The 19,456-nt window shown below is 37.7% G+C and overlaps 1 protein-coding gene across 7 annotated transcripts in view; it reads right to left on the minus strand.

Annotated features, from left to right (window-relative positions):
- defl (Integrator complex subunit 7) overlaps nucleotides 1-19,456 on the minus strand; it is a 273,951-nt gene that overhangs the window by 242,551 nt on the left and 11,944 nt on the right. For 6 of the 7 annotated variants that reach the window (XM_090386497.1, XM_090386499.1, XM_090386498.1 and 3 more), the window contains one exon: nucleotides 7,864-7,993. The exons of the other annotated variant lie outside the window; for it this stretch is intronic. In XM_090386497.1, the coding sequence (XP_090242623.1) occupies nucleotides 7,864-7,993 (130 nt within the window). The remainder of the gene's footprint in view (nucleotides 1-7,863; nucleotides 7,994-19,456) is intronic. 7 annotated transcript variants of the gene reach the window in all.

Below are 19,456 nucleotides of genomic sequence, written 5' to 3' on the forward strand. Positions count from 1 at the left end.
AGATGTGGATCTTTTGGCTGATCTCTTGCTGTTCAACTCCTCCTCATATTAGGGCTTGGCCTTATATAGTGCCATAAATCATCTCAAGGTCAAGCATTTTCAGTCAAGAAATAGAGCCAAAATCTGTATTTCAGTAACTTGATGACAAAAATTGTCCTGCTTCATGGGCAAAATATGTCTTGGCATGGATAAAACTAGTTAGAAGACTAGCCTGGGTGCATGACAGCAACAGACAATCCCCTTTCGGCATGAAAAGTCAAATATTCACAACTAGGTGATTCTTGGACCAGTTTCAGTGGTGATTTTATTAGAGTATTGAGGTGGTTTGGTAAAATTGAATACTGAGCGTTCATCCTGTTTGGGGGGAGAAGAATGGATGACAGAGTTGTCACTTTGGCATGCAGATCCCCCAGCATGAACGGGGAGGATAGTTTATTCGAGGGACAGAGATAGTGGGGATATTTATACCTGGAAGTGAAAGCATTATACAGAAGGGTTCACTGCTTGGTTCACCCATTTCCAGTGAAAGATCTAGACATGAGTAATGCTGCAGGGATGAAAGCTAATCATTTGCACTGCTTTGCTTCAGAGGGTTGCCAAGCGTACTTGACTGCCTCACACTCTCCAGTGGTGTAGGCAACTACACCACTGGAGAGTGTGAGGCTGGCCAAGTTGACTTATTTGATAAAATCTTCTAATGTCAGTAAGCTAAAAGGTGGTAATGAAGTTTGTTTGTTTGTTTTTTGGTTTTTAGGAGCATTAGCAACTAAGGCCATATTGCTCCGGGATATGCGGTGGTCATTCCCTGACCTTTCCGCATCCTCCGTATTTGGTGGTGACAGGCTCGAACCCCGGTCTAATCAAGAAGCATGTGCTACGCACTGCTGCTCCTTCCCACCTGGCTATGGAGGTGCCATGGTAATGAAGTACAAAGGTTACTGGTAAAATCACTTTCTCAGGATAAGTGAATTATCTCATGTCTTTTGAAGAAGAGGAGGGAATACACAAGTCTTACCAGTCTTCATAATAATATTCTTGCAACCATCCTATTTAAAGAGCATTCCATCCCTAACAGTCCTACCTGTTAACAAGCACAAGCCATGCTGAGAAAAACTAAAATAAATGTTTTATTTATAATTAGGCACAGCCAGCGGGTCAGAGGAGTTAAGAACTAATAATTTTTTACAATAAATATAACCATTAACCATAATTAGCATACACATAGGTTCCACGAACCGTACACAGTCTCTCCAGGGCCAAATTTATTGACAAGGTTCACATAAGTACTCCTCCTACGTGCCTCAGAAAATTCCAACCACCTTGAAATTTAATCCTGACTTATGGCCTTTTCTCAACATTGCCTCATATCTGTGAAATAAACCTTCAGATCACATATTCTTACCTACATGTAAAATATCACCTTTTTAGCCTTTAAAAGATGATAACCAATGGTAAAATTGAATGACAATATTATTAACTTTTAACTGTGGCAGATATAAAAAAAAAAAAAGGTAAACTGCAGCCATTATCAACCCACTGCAGGATGGAAGCCTCCTCAACAATTCATGCTGAGGGAAATGGACCATAATCTGCCACGCTGGTCCAGTGCGGGTTGGCAGATCGACCGTATTTAGCAGTCAGGGGCTTGAACCTTTGGTCTACCCAAGTGTGTGCTACTGCAATCCCGCTCCTGACCACTCGGCTACGGAGGCTGTGGCGGATATACACCGATCCTATTCCACCTTTCTGCATAACATATTTTCCATTTTTCTGACAATAAATGAACTAACAATAGCTACTTCCTCTGGCCTCCATAGCCGAGTGGTCAAGAATGGGAGTGCAACAGCATATGCTCTTTGAATAGATCACGGTTCAAGCCCCTGAATGCTAAACACAGTCAATCTGCCAACCCGCACTGGACCAGCATGGCAGATTATGGTCCATTTCCCTCAACATAAACTGTTGAGGAGTCTTTCATCCTGCAGTGGATTGATAATGGCTGCAGGTTACTTTTTTTTTTTTTTTTTTTCTGATCAGGCTGATCCTCTGTACTGCCTGATGCTGTTATGTTAGTTTGTTATTTTGGTTTTTAGGAGCATTAGCAACTAAGGCCATATTGCTCCGGGGATATGCAGTGGTCATTCCCTGACCTTTCCGCATCCTCCGTATTTGGTGGTCACGGGCTCGAACCCCGGTCTAATCAAGAAGCGTGTGCTACGCACTGCCACTCGTGCCCACCTGGCTACGGAAGCGCCTCTGCCTGATGCATAAGAATAAGTTCAATCTTTGAGTTGGGCAATTAAGTGCATGCTGGATCTCCTGTTTTAAATCAGTTTTCATTGTCATTCTAGTTTTTTTTGCAATATGCTACCCTCCAAAAAAAGAACACAGACACCCATTTTCACAGTCCACTGGACCTTCTCAGATGACAACACCATTCAAAGCCAACCACTGGTGATTTTATTAGGAAGTGGAAGAGTGATAGCACGAGAAATGTCCAGCAACATAAGACCATGGAAGACCACACTCTCGTACTATCCTTCCAAGTACCCTCTGGCCATGTGGAGTGAGTAATCAGAAGAGAATAGTACAAGCTCATCATACATTCCTGCAAAAAATACTGGATAAGATCCAGTATTTTTCTTGAGTCTATGAGCACACTACATGTAAAGTTTAACAGCCTCAATTTTTGTGTGAGAATGGTGGCACACAAACCAAATATCAGCAACCAAAATCAATGGTCTTGCCTTACATGATGCAATGAATGCCATATTGATCCACAGAGCAGTACAAATCAGATCTATAGTGATGAATCTCACTACACCCTATTCTGATCAGATGGGCAGATGTGGATGTCGAAGATGCACAGAGAACGCATGTTGCCAGACTGCAATATACCGACAATGAAGTTTGGAAGGGATGGGATTATGGCATAGAAATGTTATCCATGGTATGGCCTAGGACCTTTGGTGGTTGCAGGGAGAACCACAAATGCTGGTGCTTACCTTAATATTTTGGAAAATTCAATGTTCCCTAAGATACAGCAGTTCTTTAGTACAGATATGTTTGTTACGACAAGATAATGTCCCATGCCATACTACTAGTGCTGTTTGAGATAGTTCACAGACATGAATGTAAAAAAGTTGGAATAGTGGCACATAATCCAGATTTGAATCCTGCAGAACTATGGAATAAACAGGAACATCAGGTAAGGGCCAGACCAATGTGTTCCACAAGTTCAGTTCAACAGTTCCCTATTCTGCAGGAAGAAAGTTGCTGGAAAGCCTGCTCTGGAAGGTGGAATATGTCACAACAGCCAAAGGTGGTTGTGGTCGTTGTAATTTGGTTTTTAGGAGCATTAGCAACTAAGGGCATATTGCTCCGGGGATATGCGGTGGTCATTCCCTGACCTTTCTGCATCCTCCGTATTTGGTGGTCACAGGCTCGAACTCCGGTCTAATCAAGAAGCATGTGCTACACACTGCTGCTCCTGCCTACCTGGCTACAGAGGCGCCACAGCCAAAGGGGATGACATGCTACTGCAGTGAGTGGCTGTTATGTCAATGAAAAACTGAAGTGTCCTGATATTTTTTGGAGGGAAGTGTACATGAAATAGCTACCCATAGTAAATTATTATGGGGAAAATGTTTTTTTTTTTTTTTAGTAATTATTTTTTATTGCAGTGTTACTAAATTGGTTTCTGACAGTGTATAAGAATTTTCTGTAAGCAAAACAGTGTTCATATGATGGTCACTAGGTATTACAACAAATACTCTAAATTTTACCCAGCAATTATGAAGTGGATATATAACTGAGGTTGCTGTGATAGTTGAAACCACAAATAGAAAAAACGAATTTATACATCTTTTAATTTTAAAAAGAATTAAAAGAGGTATAAATATGTACAACTAGAAAAAAAAAGTGAAGTTTTTAATTCGGTCCAAATAAGTACAACTAGAAAAAATAAATATGTACAACAAGAAAAAAAGTGAAGTCATCTACCACTAGGTAGTAGATGACTCTCATCAACCGGTGCAATACCACCACTTTTCTTATTGGAAACTTGAAGTGGTGGAACCCATGTTTAGTCTCCAGAGCTAAGTCCCAGTCAACCCTTCCCCATCTCTTCCATCATGCAGTACGAGTGATGACGTTTGAGGTTACAATGAACATCATGGCGAGATCCAATCTTCCCGACATTTCGAGAGTACAGGTCTAAAATGGTGTTCGCAGGCCGGCCGCTAGTTAGTACACAGGATCGAACCTATTGGTAACTCTCTAGGAGGCTTCTGGATCAGATAGTGTATAATCTTGCTATCTCTACTTTGCCAGAATAGTGACTGGAGGGAGTCGGAGTAGTGTGTGTACAGGGGGGGGAGCATTTTCGAGGCCACTTTATGTCAAGGATCTGGGTATATTCTTACCATGTGTATAACACCTTACCTTACCATGTGTACGACATATCCAAAAATTTCATTACTTCATACAGCATGTCCCCCCCCCCACTTTTTCTTACTATTGAATACACCATGAATTGTCAAACTAATAGAGTAAGCTTATCTGCGAAAAGATCTAAACCTCCCAAACACTTCCTAGTTCATTTCACAAATATACCTGGTCTCGGTTCTAAACTCATCGATGTCCATTTCCATTTGCAGTCTGCCAAACCCCATGTACTTTTTCTGACAGAATCTCAGTTATCGGTTTATTCAACTACTGCTCATCTCAGTTGCCCAAATTATTCGCTGTATGATTCCTTTTGCCTCAAAGGTGGTACTTGTGCATATGTTTGTTCTGATATTCCCTATCAGAGATTTAGTAATTTGGAATCTCATCTTTTCGATCTTCTGTGGCTTAAAATCTCCCTACCTCATTTTGTCAAATTCATCTGTTGTCTCTACCTTTCTCCCAACACCATTAATCACTTGGAACTCTGACTCTCACTCTCTCTCTTTGCAACTTGACTTTCTCCAGTCAAACTTTCCTAACAGTGAGGTAATTTTAATGTTCGCAACTCCAGCTGGCTTCCGTTTTCTAGTCACACCGACACAGCTAGTCAAGATGTTGAGGTTTTTGCAATTACTAATGACCTTGCACAAATTGTTCATTTACCTACAAGAATACCGGACAATCCTAACCATACAGCCAACACGCTTGATCTTTTTCTCACAAACAACCCTTCTAAATAAACAGTCGAAGTGAGTGGTCCTTTAGATACCTCTGATCACAACTTGGTGATTGTTTCTTCTCCAATGGAGCCTTTATCTCATGGCTATTCCCTACCTCATATAGTTTGGCATTACAAGAATGCAAAATGGAATGACCTACACAATTTCTTTTCTTCTTTTCCTTGGTTAGATTACTGCTTCAAAACTTCTGATGTCAATGTTTGCTCAGATAATATCAGTGAAATTATTCTTGTAGGAATGGAATCCTTTATTCCACACTCCATTTTAAAATCTTGTCCTTTATCTAAACCTTGGGTTTCCAATAAATGTGCTAAGGCTGTTCAAGAGAAGAACGTTGCATATCATAATTGGCTTGTTTCCAATTCTTCAGTTACATTTTCTGCCTACACCAAAGCTCGCAACAATTGAAAAGCAATTATTAATCAGTCCATACAAGATTTTGAACAGACTAAGAGTAGAAAACTTGCTTCATGCCCTAATGGTAGCCGAGCATTCTGGTCTCTAGCCAAAGCTATTGGCCACAACTTTTGCCCATCTCTGCTCCCACTTCTGTCAAAACCAAATGGTTCTATTGTCACTCCAGCCAAGGATAAAGCTGACCTGCTAGCATCCAATTTTTTTTCAAATTCATGTATTAATGATCTTGGTAAAACACCTCCCACCATTCCCAACATGCTCCATTCAATGCCTCCTGTGGTCTTCTGTCAAAAAGATGTCAGAAGGATTTTGATGAATCTTGATGCTAAAAAAGCTCCAGGTCCTGATGTTATTTCTCCACTTGTTCTCAAAACCTGTGCTTCTGAACTTACACCTGTTCTTTGCCGCCTTTTTTCACTTTTTTATTCCAAAGGTGTTTTTCCTTCTGCTTGGAAATTATCTCATATCTAGCCAGTTCCTAAAAAGGGTGTCAAATCCCTCCCATCCAATTATCGTCCCATGCAATTCTTCAACTCTTTCTAAAGTAATGGAAAAATCAATTAACCGCCAACTCTTAAACTACCTAGAAACCTTCCATCTGTTCAATGATCGCCAGTATGGATTCCGTCAGTGTCGATCCACTGGTGATATTCTGGCTTATTTATGGACAAATTCAATGAAAAATTTTGGTGAAAACACAAGTAGTTGCTCTTGACATCTCAAAGGCTTTTGATTGTGTTTGGCATAAAGGTCTTCTAAACAAGCTTCCATCTTATGGTTTGCCAACTGTTTTTTGTAATTGGTTATCCAGCTTTCTTTCTGATCGCTCACTGAGGGTGATGGTAGATGGCTCTCTGTCTTCTAACTTCTCCACTAATGGTGTCTCCCAAGGTTCAGTTCTTTCCCTCCACTCTTTTCCTCTTGTATATTAATGACCTTCTTCCATTGACTGGAAATCATATCCATAGTTTTTTGCTGATGATAGCCATTCCATTCCACTCCACTTTCCATTTTGAGAAACCTTGCCCTGCTCAATCAGCTTCAACTTCTCGAAAATCTGCTAACCAATTCCTTAAATGCCAATCTTCAGGTAATTCTCCAGTGGGGCAAAGACAACTTAGTTGATTTCAACCCTTCTAAAACTCAGTCTTGTCTTATAGCTCGCAAAAAGGATTCTTCTGCTCCTATGCTTATCTTTGGTGACACTCCGATTTCTAGGCAAAATGATATATCTCTTTTGGGGATTACCCTGACTTCTAATCTCTCTTGGCACAAGCACATTACAAATATTGCTTCCTCTGCATCTAAAAAACTTGGTTTTCTATTTCGCTCTCGGCGTTACTTTTCTTCCAAACAGCTGTTCACTCAGTACAAATCGTAAATCCACCGTACCATGGAATATTGTTCTCACATCTGAGGCAGTTCCCCCCAAACCTCTCTCAGGCTTCTAGATTTCATTCAGAAGAGGGCATTAGGTTAATTAATGACTCATCTCTAACAGAGTATCTCTACTCGCTGTCTCACAGACATACTGTTTCTGCCACATGCCTTTTCTACAGATACTTCCATGGGCACTGTTCTTCTGAATTGGCTTCTATAATTCCCACTCTCTCTTTCAAAACAGTCCGAACACGTGCCGCCACCAGCCAACATCCATTTACTGTCCAACTTCAAATTCACAAAACCAACTTTTCATCTTCCTCATTTATTCATTCAACTGCTGTTTTCTGGAACAACCTTTCTTCATACATATTTCTTGAAAATTACAGTCTACAGAAGTTCAAGTCTAATGTCAACAAATATCTTCTTTCATCTTCTCAAACTCCAACTCGAGCATGGTGCTAAGTACTATAGGTTTTAATACCTCTCGTGTTTGGGGTTTTCATTAAAAAAAAAAAAAAAAAAAAATTGGTGTGTTACTAAATTGATTTCTGACAGTGTACAAGAATTTTCTGTAAGAAAAACAGTGTTCATATGATGGTCACTAGGTATTACAACAAATACTCTAAATTTTACCCTGCAATTATGAAGTGGATATATAATTGAGGTTGCTGTGATAGTTGAAACCCCAAATAGAAAAAACGAATTTATACATCTTTTAATTTTAAAAAGAATTAAAAGAGGTATAAATATGTACAACTAGAAAAAAAAGTGAAGTTTTTAATTCGGTCCAAAGAAGCAAAGCTCACTAGTAAAACTATGTTAAAAAAAAACATATTTTTGAAAAAGAAAAAAAAAATTAAAATATTAATATTACCCGTATCTGAATACTTCTGCAAGTTTTAAGCATGCTGAGTTGATCAGTATAGGAAATGGGTATTTCTCAAAAAGTCGTGGAAACCGCACTATAGCCTCACACTGTTCGCCAACTTTACCAGATCTTAATCCTTTTGGAAAAAAAGAGGGAAAAATAAGCCATTTTTAAAAAGAATACATCTTTTATGCATAACTATCTCAACCAGAAACAACAATTGTAGGTAGAGTGCAACCTTGATATAATTTGGGCAACAACTTTAATACCCATATTATAAGCAAATTGTGTTATTGTCGAAAAAAATTCTACTAATTTCTCCCTAGTTTTTTTTAACCTAAATACTTTATTCACTAATATTTTATGATGTATACAGACTATAAGAAAAAGTATTAAAGGTAATATCATTCCCTCTTACATTCCAATATTACACAATGCTGTTATGGACTTACATTTTATGCATCGGTTCTGAAATAGTCTCTTAATTTAGTTTGCCGAAACTGGCAGATGATTCTGCAGTATATAATTCTTAATACTAGTCAGATGCAATAAATTAAGACATTTACTATCGCTATTGCATTCTAACCACGCCATCACCTCATTAATGTTCTGAGTCACTCCCTATGTCACTGGCCTTCTATTTTTCAACTGTCTTCCCACTGTTCACAGAGGCTACGACCTCTTCCTCATTCAGATAAAGCACAACTGGAGCTTCTGTTTAATCCAAGCAACTAAGCCATTTGCTCTAACACTGCCACTAAGTATGTTACAAGCAGCCTTTGCTGCTTCTCCTGAAAATGCTGCTAATTCAAAATTATTTTTAGTGATCTCATCTTTTCTAATACAAGGTTTCCAGCAGTTTTCAATTGCTGTTGAGCTTACTTTCTCCCAAGCTAATGCAATATTGTACACACAATCTTTCAGTATTAAAGTTTTCAGAAATTCTAGAACTTGAATTTCTGAGTTAACAACACCAGCAAGTAGCTCACCATGATAGTAGGCTTTGAAGACTCGAATACTGTCCTGATCCATGGGCTGAATTAGCACAGTTGTATTCCTTGGCAGAAAAGCTGCTCTGATCTTACCATCTTTCGATTTCAGGACATCAGCCAAAGGATGACCTCAGTAGTGATACAACAGTAGCATAACCTTTTCTTCAAGTTTTTTGCAAAGCAAGTGGTACAAACTCTCTTTCAAACAACAAACCAAAAATATCACTCGTCAGCCAAGTATTGGATGCTATTTTTATAAATCACAGGTAGAGATTTCATGTTGATGTGCTTAAAGCACCAAGGAACTTCAACTTTTACCAATGCACAATGACTTTAGCTTGTGCTCCAGTCTTGTTTGTACACAGTAACACAGTAATTCTCTTTGTTATATTTCAAACCCACTTTGTTGGGTGCACTTTTAATATCCAGTGATTTCTCAGGGTAAAATTTATAGTACAGTGTTGTTTTGTCACAGTTATACAACTGTTCATACACTTCTACTGCCGTAATGTCACCCAATGCAGATTCACCTACGAGGCTAACTTAGGACATCCTATGATGAGCTTTCCATCTCCAAAGCCATCCTTCAGAAGCTTTGAATGTGTCATCGTCTCCACCAAGTAGCTTATGAAATTTAAATGCCTGTGCTTTCAAAATTGCCCCATTTATTGATACTCCTTCACTACACCTTAAAAACCATTTGCATTGGTCCACATCATTTTTTTTTTCAGTCTAGTTTTTTCTTTCTTTGAAGGCCTACTTCTTCTATGGAGTGTACAAATGAATGTAATTTTTCTTCCTCTTTTATCCAACCTTGATTGTTCCTTCTGGAATTTCACGCTCGTGAAATATACTTCTTTTTGTTCCACCAATCTTAACTCTTTCGATAATCTTTAACTTTTCTCTGTATAATTTTTTTATTTTGGTGGCCATTACTTCAGTCCTACTGATTTATTAATTTTGCCGTGTATTTATTTCTTATACCCTAGAACAGCGTTTCTCAAACTGTGTTCTGTGAGATGTGAACAAGGGTTCTGCAAAAAATTGTAATTAATAATTAAAAAAATAAAATAAATAAATTTTGTATATATGTAGCGTACACCACTTTTGTAACATTATAATATTTAACATATTTTTTTTTGGTTATTAATATACTGGCATTGACTAATAATCAGACAGACGGGAAACTTTATTTTGGCAGAGTTTGAATAGAGGTAAAGACACCTACGAAAAGTAGCAATGTGGTGATCTAGTATGCCATTCGTATGCAATTCAGCCTGGAGTACAGAGATTAAAGGAGAGGAGGAAGTGAACCGATATCATAACTAAACTCACTTCCTTGTATAATTTTTTTTTTAATAATTATCAGTATTTCAAAATATTATTATTAAAATATGTGACCATAGATTTGTGGTTGAAAAAAGGAACTTTAAAACGAGAAGAAAAGTACTTCTAGTAGTCTAACTGTGGTGGATGAAAACGAACACAATATTGTCACACCTCAAAGTGAGGATGAACAATCATGGCCTTTTGTTCCCCAAAAATTTGAAGTGAAAAAACGGGAACCAACTAACAAAAGAACAAATCGAAAGTATGATGACAGTTATTTGAATTTCGGCTTTACATGTGTTGGAAATAAAGATGCTCCTGATGCACAGTGCGTCATATGTAATAAAATATTAGCAAACAGTTCTTTGGCTCCCGCTAAACTTGTTTTGTAAGTGTTCCATGAATATGTTATGAGATGAAAAGTGTTTCGTGAATATGTTGTGAGATAAAAAGGTTCCGTGACTAAAAAAGTTTGGGAAACGCTGCCTGCCCTAGAGTTTACCATGTTTTGAGAAACCTAAATCAAAACCAAACTGTTCTGCCTATCATAGCGCCAAAGTGAAGTCACATGATTTCTCCATAAATCACTTGTTACTTCACGCATATTTTTGCTCAGTTTAGCCCTTAGCAGTTTTTCCTATCCTAAGTGTAACTTCTAGCCAAAAAAAGGATGTCATGCACTGTTGTTTACAAAAATTTACTTTTTAAACAATGTAATGCACTTGATGAATGGTGGGCATATTCCCCTCCAGAGGTAACTGTTTGTAATTAGCATTTCACTGATACTCTTTATTGCATCTCTGGCTGAGGGGAGAAATGGGTGTCTACAATAACTAGTCTCTGACGAGTCCTATTATTTACAAAAATTACTCTGCAATTGAATACTGAATATATCGAAACAAATATACAGCCTTAGCAAATTTCCCATCTTGGAAATACAGTAGCAGGATGTACAGTAGACACGAGTATACGCAGTATTCACTTTTTTCAGTTTCCAAAATGAAATTGCTAGTTCTTTGAAACCTACTTTTTTTCATAATTTGTTTTGGGGGATATGATCTTACCTGTAGTATATCCAAAATCACGGTATGAAGAGGCACGTTATATTGAGGTTGCAATGTATATCATAAAATTTATTAAATTTTTTTAAAAATTTTATTATTATATTATGCCACCTGTAAATTGTAGCATATAAATAAATTTTGAATTACATATCGTAATAATTCACAAAAATCATCCTCTTCTATAAAAAAACTATATGTCAAACATGTACAAACGTGTCATTTAATAGGGAAAACAATATACTAAAATGGATGCTAGCAATTGCTTTGGTTTTCCACAGTCAGTCAAGTAAATATGTATGAATTCTTTATTATGATATTATTTCAATACGAATTTGTAACTAACAAATAACTACTTGTGTCAAAAATAATCTATTTATGTCTAAATACATTGCCAACCTGCAGACACCTGCATATCTACAAATAATCTTTATTTACAGAATACTAATAACATCTGCTATAACTTTTTAGCATTAGCAAAGGCACATGGTGCAAGAAAGCAAGCTTATATAGCAACAGCCAAGAAAACCACCCTTATTTCACCCATCCACTCGCTTCAAATGTTTGTCAAGTTTGCCTTGAATCTATTTAAGCTATCAACTTCTACAACGACAGATGGAAGTTTGTTCCACCAATCAACCACCCGCTGGCTAAAGGCAAACTTACACACATCTATCCTACAACACTCTTTCCTCAATTTGAATTTATGCCCTCTCAGGCGATTATTCTGAGCAAGAGGAAGAATCCCATCCGCATTGAGCATGCTCAAACCATTCAAGGCTTTGTACACCTCAATCAGATCACCTCACAGGTGCCTAGTCTCCAGACACTGTAATTTGCAAAACTTAATCCTTTCTTCATAAGAGCAACCCTTTGTTCCATTCACTAATCTTGTTGCCCTTCTCTGTACTCGTTCCAACAGCTCTACATCCTTCTTAAAATGAAGCCTTCAGACCTGTATACAGTACTCAACGTGTGGCCTGACCATTGCCTTATACAAGGGGATAATTACCTCCTTATCTCTTTTTTGCGCCACAAAAAATCAAAATCAATCAATCCTTATCTCTGCTAGAAAAATTCCTGTATATCATTGACAAGACACCATGAGCTACTCTCGCAGACTGTCTGCATTGCTCAGAAAACTTCATATCTGCCTGCACAATTACCCCCAGGTCCTTTTCATTCTCTACCACTGTCAGTGTGGTACCACAGAGGTGATACGTTACTCTGGTATTACTGCTTACCATATGTAGTACTTTACATTTGTCAATGTTAAACTTCATTTGCCACCTCTCAGCCCATCTGCTCAACTTTTCCAAATCATGAATGAGCAGTGTACTGTCATTAGTGTCATTAACAACCCTGCCAACCTTCATATCATCTGCAAACTTGGACGTTAAGCCTGATATACCATTAACAATATCATTTATAAATACAGAAAAGAACAATGGACCCAACACTGAACCCTGAGGGACTCCACTAATGTTATTAGTGGAGTCCCTCATCAGTGTCCATTGATTACCACTCTGTCTTCTCTCACACTCAACCATCCCTTTATCCATAGCAGCAATTTGCCTCCAATGCCACACTGCTCCAATTTTTGCAGCAGTCTTCCATGTGCAACAGTATCAAAGGCTTTTCTAAGATCCAAATATATGATATCAAAGTTATTCTTTGCATCCAGTTCCTTTGTGAATACATCATAGTATCCAATCAAATTAGTCAGACAAGACTTCCTCTTAACAAACCCATGCTGTGTCCAAGCTATAACTGAAGTCTTGTCTAGATGATCCTGCAATGCTTCTTTAATCAGTGCCTCCATTAATTTCCCTGGAACGGAAGTTAAACTAACAGGTCTGCAATTACCTATGTCTCCCTTTGATCCTCCTTTGTGGATTGGGGTCACATTTGCACATCTCCAGTCCATGGGTACTTCCCCTGAGTCCAGGGAAGCTCTCATAATTATGGCTAAGGGTTTGCTTACTTCCTTTGCTGCCTCCTTTAATATAACTGGATAGATCCCATCCATCCCAGGTGCTTTTTTTAGGTTTATCCTCAACAATCTCTCCTCCACTTTCCTCTCAGTTATTACAAAATCATCTAGCTCACTGCCAGAGTTGAATACACCTCTGGCATTCCCCTCCCTGAATAACTCCTCATGTGCATGTCAATGCAAAATATTCATTTAGTTTGTTAGCTACAAAATAAATGAGCAGGATCATCAACAGCTGAATCATCAATATCAAGTAGACCAATCTCATTAATCCCTTTCCTTCTAGAGTTTTGTTTTTGCTGTTTTTCTTTGCATCCTTTGCCAAAGATTTCTTGTAATCTGCTTTCGCCTGTCTAACCTCCTTTGTAACTTGGTTACAGACCAGCTTATATCTATCATAGGCTTTTGTGTCACATGTTAATTTATATGTATCCAATGCATTTTTCTTCTCTGTCACATGTCTAATTATAGTTCATCTGACATCCATTTAGGCCTAAATCTTGAACAATATTTCTTTGTTGGTATGAAATGCCTAGTAGCTTCCAAGATTAATTCTTTGAATGCTTCCCATTTTGAATTTGCTGTTGGTAACATCATCAGTTGGTTTCACCATATAGAATTTAAATACTGTCTCAGACCACTGTAGTCACCTTTACGAAAGCAAAAACTGTTCCCTTTACCCTTAATGGTAGTTACCTCTTTGAGTAAATCTCACTTCAGTACACTGTAATCACTGCCACCTAGTGGTTCCTTTATCTGCAGATTCTTGATGCATGAAGAATCACTACTGATAATCAGATCAAGAGTATTACTCCCTCTAGTTGCCTTCCGAACATGCTGCTGTAGAAAACAATCATCCAATAAATCCACAAAAGCCTTGCTAGTGTGTGTGACAACCCACAAATTCCAGTCAATATCGGGGAAATTAAAATTCCCCATTATAAGACACTAATTTACTGGTCCACTATTTCTCTGCACAATTGCTCATTATACTCATCAGATTCATTAGGCCTATAACACACACCTCTCATTTTTCCTTTCCCACTGCTTATGTCACACCAAACAGACTCAGCATTGCATTGTCCACCCACATCAATTGGGTACACTTCCTTAGATTTTATGTGTTTCTTAACTAACAGCATAACTCCTCCTCCCTTCCTGTCCTGTCTATCCTTTCTATACACATTGTACTCACCAATTTCCAGTTCTGCACTGCTTATGTCTGTGTGCCACCATGTCTCTGATATCCCAACTATATATGCCTTTGATGTCTTCACTAGCACTTCAAGCTCATCGAATTTATTAACTATACTCCTAGCATTGGTGTACATACAAGTATATATGCACCTGTTTCTACTCTTAGTTACCCTAACACAGCCCATGTATTTACTTGTTCAATTATGACTCCCAGCAGTCCTGAAAATTCCCATTGCCTTGCTTTCCAGGCTGCTGCTCAATTGCATTTCAATAGAAGTAGTGCAAGAATCACTTTTACCTCTGCCAGCAGCTACTGTTAATCTAGTAGTCCGTGTATTCCCCCCAATCTAGCAGTTTTCCAACCCACCTAACATTGCCTTGATAGCATCAGCAAATATTCTTGCACCCTTTCTATTTAAGTGTACCCCATCCCTACAGAAGCAGTGCCTTCTGTCAACAAGCACAGACCACGCTGAAAAAAATTCTACCCCTTGAGCCTTGCACAATTTCTCCAGGGCAGAATCGATCGACAAGGCTCTCATCATATACTCCCTCCTATCGTGTCTGGGCAGAATTGCGGACACTTTCAAATTCAACCCTAACTCATGGCTTTTTTTCAGCATTGTAAAATATGTATGAATTCTTTATTATGATATTATTTCAATATGGATTTGTAACTAACAAATAACTACTTGTGTCAAAAATAATCTTTTTATGTCTAAATACACTGCCCTACCTGCAGACACCTGCATATTTACAAATAATCTTTATTTACAGAATACTAATAACGTCTGCTAAAACTTTTAGCCTTTATGACAATCTCTGTCTCCATGGAAAGTCTCCACCAGTTTTTTTGTAAACTTCCTCGAATATTTTACGTCATTCGGCCTTCAAAGCAGAGACAAGTTCAGCTCTGTTTCTCGGGCCGTCTCTTCTCACATTCACCTGACAATCAAAATTATCCAAGAGGTTCTCTACAGTAGTGGTTCTCAAAGTGGGTGCCATTTACGCTTTATAGAGATGCCGCGACGTCAAATTTAGCATTGGCTTACATCGTGGCTGTCGCTACAAAAGGTCGTTGATTTTCATGCAACTATGTAAGTTAGAAGTCGTCATGAAATGATTGCTGACCACATAGCAGTGTTTATGTACATACACCTACTCTACCGAACAGCCGAGCCATCCATCGCATACACTCTATTTGAAACAGCACCATGCACCTGCAAACGCTCATATTCGCTTAGCGGATCTTAGCCCTTAGCCCAAAAATTAATAAAATTTCAATATAATTTTGTATTGTTTTTTTGTTATTTTAAATTATTTTAGTTTCTGGATATAAATTAGAAAATGTACTTATTGTTCTAAAAACATTAAAATAAGTATGAAAAAACAATCGAATATTATTTCTTTAATTTAGATTTTTTTATACAATTTATTATTCTTAGAGATAAGTGTGCATGTGCGTGCATGCGTTCGCGCACACACCTAATATACATTCTAAACAGAAATACCAGTATGTATGCATTAATGACAAATTTTTATGCACTTAATTTTATAAAACTTGAACAATGGAAGAGACTAATAGTTTCGTGTTTACATCTTATGTTTATAATTTATTCAGCAGAATTAAATAAGTTTTGTTTCTTGGAAAGCAAGTAGCATAAAAAACATTTCTAAATTTTTCAACAAAAAAGATATAAAAAATAATTATTAATAATATTTTTTCATTTTTTAAAATTAATTCCTTATTTGACTGGTGGTTTTCTTACTACATTGAAATTTACTCATAATCCAGGCAATTCCTGAAAATGATAACAAATGTTATCCCCAGTTCCAATTATCATCCACTACACTTACCACAACTCTTCATAAAGTAAAGAAGAAATCTATCAACCAGCAAATTTTACAATATCTTTAAAACTTTGTATATACAATTAACAACCATCAATATAGATTCCATCAATGCCAATCTACTGGTGATGTCTTAGCTTACATTACTTAACTTGAGCTAGATATCATCATCATTCTTCTCTCTCTCTCTCTCTCGGAAATTTTTTTTAGCTGGTGCAGCATAAGCCTCGGGCTTCCTTGCACTATATGTCTAGTAATAATAATAACTTTGAACAAATTCAACAGAAAACAAACAGGACATTACAGAAAGGTATATAACCTAATTATTGTTTGAATCGTAAGACTTTATTGTTGAAGTATTAATTGGAAGTTTTTTGTTTCCTTTTTGCTGCAAGTCTGGCCAACTTGCAAAGGCAGCAAAGTATTCCTGTTGTATCTTCTGGAACACAAATGACTGTAAACACACTGGAATAATGAGATGATGAAGAGATATCCGGCATCCAGTGGTGGAAGAACCTATTCTCCTGTTGTCTGTGCTGAGATAGAGGAGCTGTTCTGAACTGGACGCAAATAAGCTCACTTGAAAGGACCTAATAAAGTTGTTATTCATCAACAATTAGCATTAGTAGTGGCAATTGATGGAAGAAAGCCAGCTTATACAGCATTGGCCAAAAAAAAAAAAAAAAATCCCATTTCATCTATCCATCCCCTTCAGTTCTTCTAGTTTATCTGATTTTTCCTTGAATTCATTTACATTATCAACTTCCACAACAACAGTTGGAAGTTTGTTACTTCTGTTCTTTGGAACAACCTTTCCTCTTATGTATTTCCTGAAAATTACTCTCTACAGAAATTTAAGTCCAATGCCATCTGGATTCTCAACTAACATATGCTGCAAGAGTATTACAGATTTCCAAACCTTCTGTTTGGGTGTCAGCATTAACAAAAAAGTCACTATAATAAACTTGCAAATAAGTGGCACGGTTCTGCATATTTCTTCCTAATAAATCAGAAGCACCCTCTTTATTCACATTTGGTTGGGAAATATAAATTTCTTACGGCAGAGAAATACTATATTTTGCTAAGCAAGTAGCAAAGTGTAGTATTTTGCATTACTATGGTCCTTAAGGCTGTCACAGACATTTGCTCGGGTATGCCAAGCTGTGTTTGCTACCCAGGAGTCTAAAACATGATATTCGGGTCACATTCAAGTCAAGTAGACCTAATTTCGGTGAAGTCAGGTCAGCCAAACCCTCTGCTTATACCTTCACGATGGTGAGACTGTTAGTAACCCTGGGTATAACTCCCCCCCCCCCGTGTAAGTCCCGCAATACAGCACTTACCATACTAGAGGTATGGTAAGTGCTGTACGCACACCACACAGAGCAATGCCACCTTGCTGTGTTACCTGGCAATACTCGGTTCACAACTCCAGCTGACTTCCATTTTCTAGTCACACGGACCCAGCTCAGCTGGCCAAGATGCTAAGGCTTTTGCAATTACTAATAACCTCGCACAGGTTGTTCATTTACCTACCAGAATACCAGACAATCCTGACCACACAGCCAACACACTCAATCAATTTCTCACAAACAACCCTTCCAAGTACATAACTGAGGTGAGTGGTCCTCTAGGCACCTTAGATCACAACTTTGTGATAGTCTGTTCTCCAATGGAGCCTTTCTCCCATGGCCATTCCCAACCTCGTGTTGTTTGGCATTACAAGAATGCAAAATGGGATGATCTGCGAGATTTCTTTTCTTCTTTTGCTTGGTCGAATTACTGTTTCAAAACTTCTGATGTCAATGTTTGCTCAAATCGTGTCAGTGAAATTATTCTTGTAGGAATGGAATCCTTTATTCCACACTCTACTTTAAAATCTCTTCCTTAATCTAAACCTTGGTTTTCCAATAAATGTGCTAAGGCTGTTCAAGAGAAGAATGTTGCATATTGTAATTGGCTTGTTTCTAATTCTTCAGTTTCATTTTCTGCCTACACCAAAGCTCGCAACAATTGTAAAGCAGTTATTAATCAGTCCGAACTAAATTTCAAACGGACACAGTAGAAAACTTGATTCTTGTCCAAATAGTAGTTGATCATTCTGGTCTCTTGCCAAAGCTACTGGCTGCAACTTTTGCATATCTCTATTCCCACTCCTGTCAAAACCAGATAGTTCTACTGCCACTTCAGTCAAAAATAAAGCTGACCTGCTAGCATCCTACTTTTCTTCCAACTAATGTATTGACAGTGTTGGTAAACCATTTCCTACAATTCCCAGTCCACTGCATTCGATGCCTCCTTTGGTCTTCCATCAAAAGGATGTCAAAACAACTTTGAACAATTGATGCTAAGAAAGCTCCAGGTCCTGATGTTATTTCTCCAATTGTTCTCAAAACTTACGTTCCTGATCTTACTCCTGTTCCGTGTCACCTTTTTTCACTTTCTTATTCCAAAGATGTTTTCCTTTCTGCTTGGAAATTTGCTCATATCCACCCAGTTCCTAAAAAGGGTGAAAAATCCCTCCATCCAGTTATCATCCCCATTGCACTTAATTCTACTCTTTCTAAAGTAAAGGAGAAATCAATTAACTGCCAACTCAAACTATCTGGAAACCTTCCATTTGATCAAAAACTGCAGTGTGGATTCTGTCAGTATCAATCCACCAGTGATATTCTGGCTTGTTACCCATCTATGGACAAATTCAATGGAAAATTATTTCCTAAAAATTACAATCTACAGAAATTCAAATCTAATGTCAACTAGTATCTTCTATCATCTTCTCAAACTGAATCCATGCATGGTAGTATAGGTCCTAATACCTCTCGTGTTTGAGGTTTTCATAAAAAAAAAGACAAAGTATAATTTTTCTTTTGACCTTTTTTCAGAGACATAAAACCACTATATATTCCAGACCACAAATCAGAGAGATGCTGCAAAGTAATAATTTCACAACTTCTGTCTCACAAAAAAGTGGAGGTCTGATTAGCATTAAGGAGTGTGTTGTGAAGAACTTTTCAGCCATTTATAAATCAGAGGATTGTGACTAGATTATCAACAATATGCTTACTAAATTTAAAAAACTAGGTTACAACCTGACTGTAAAGGTTAATTTTCAATAGTCATCTTAAGTACTTTTCACAAACCAGTTGTGCTGTTAGTGAAAAGCAGAAGGTTTC

Source organism: Mastigoproctus giganteus, chromosome 12, assembly GCF_048544385.1.
Source record: "Mastigoproctus giganteus isolate SK-2022 chromosome 12, ASM4854438v1, whole genome shotgun sequence".
NCBI classification, from domain to species: domain Eukaryota; kingdom Metazoa; phylum Arthropoda; class Arachnida; order Uropygi; family Thelyphonidae; genus Mastigoproctus; species Mastigoproctus giganteus.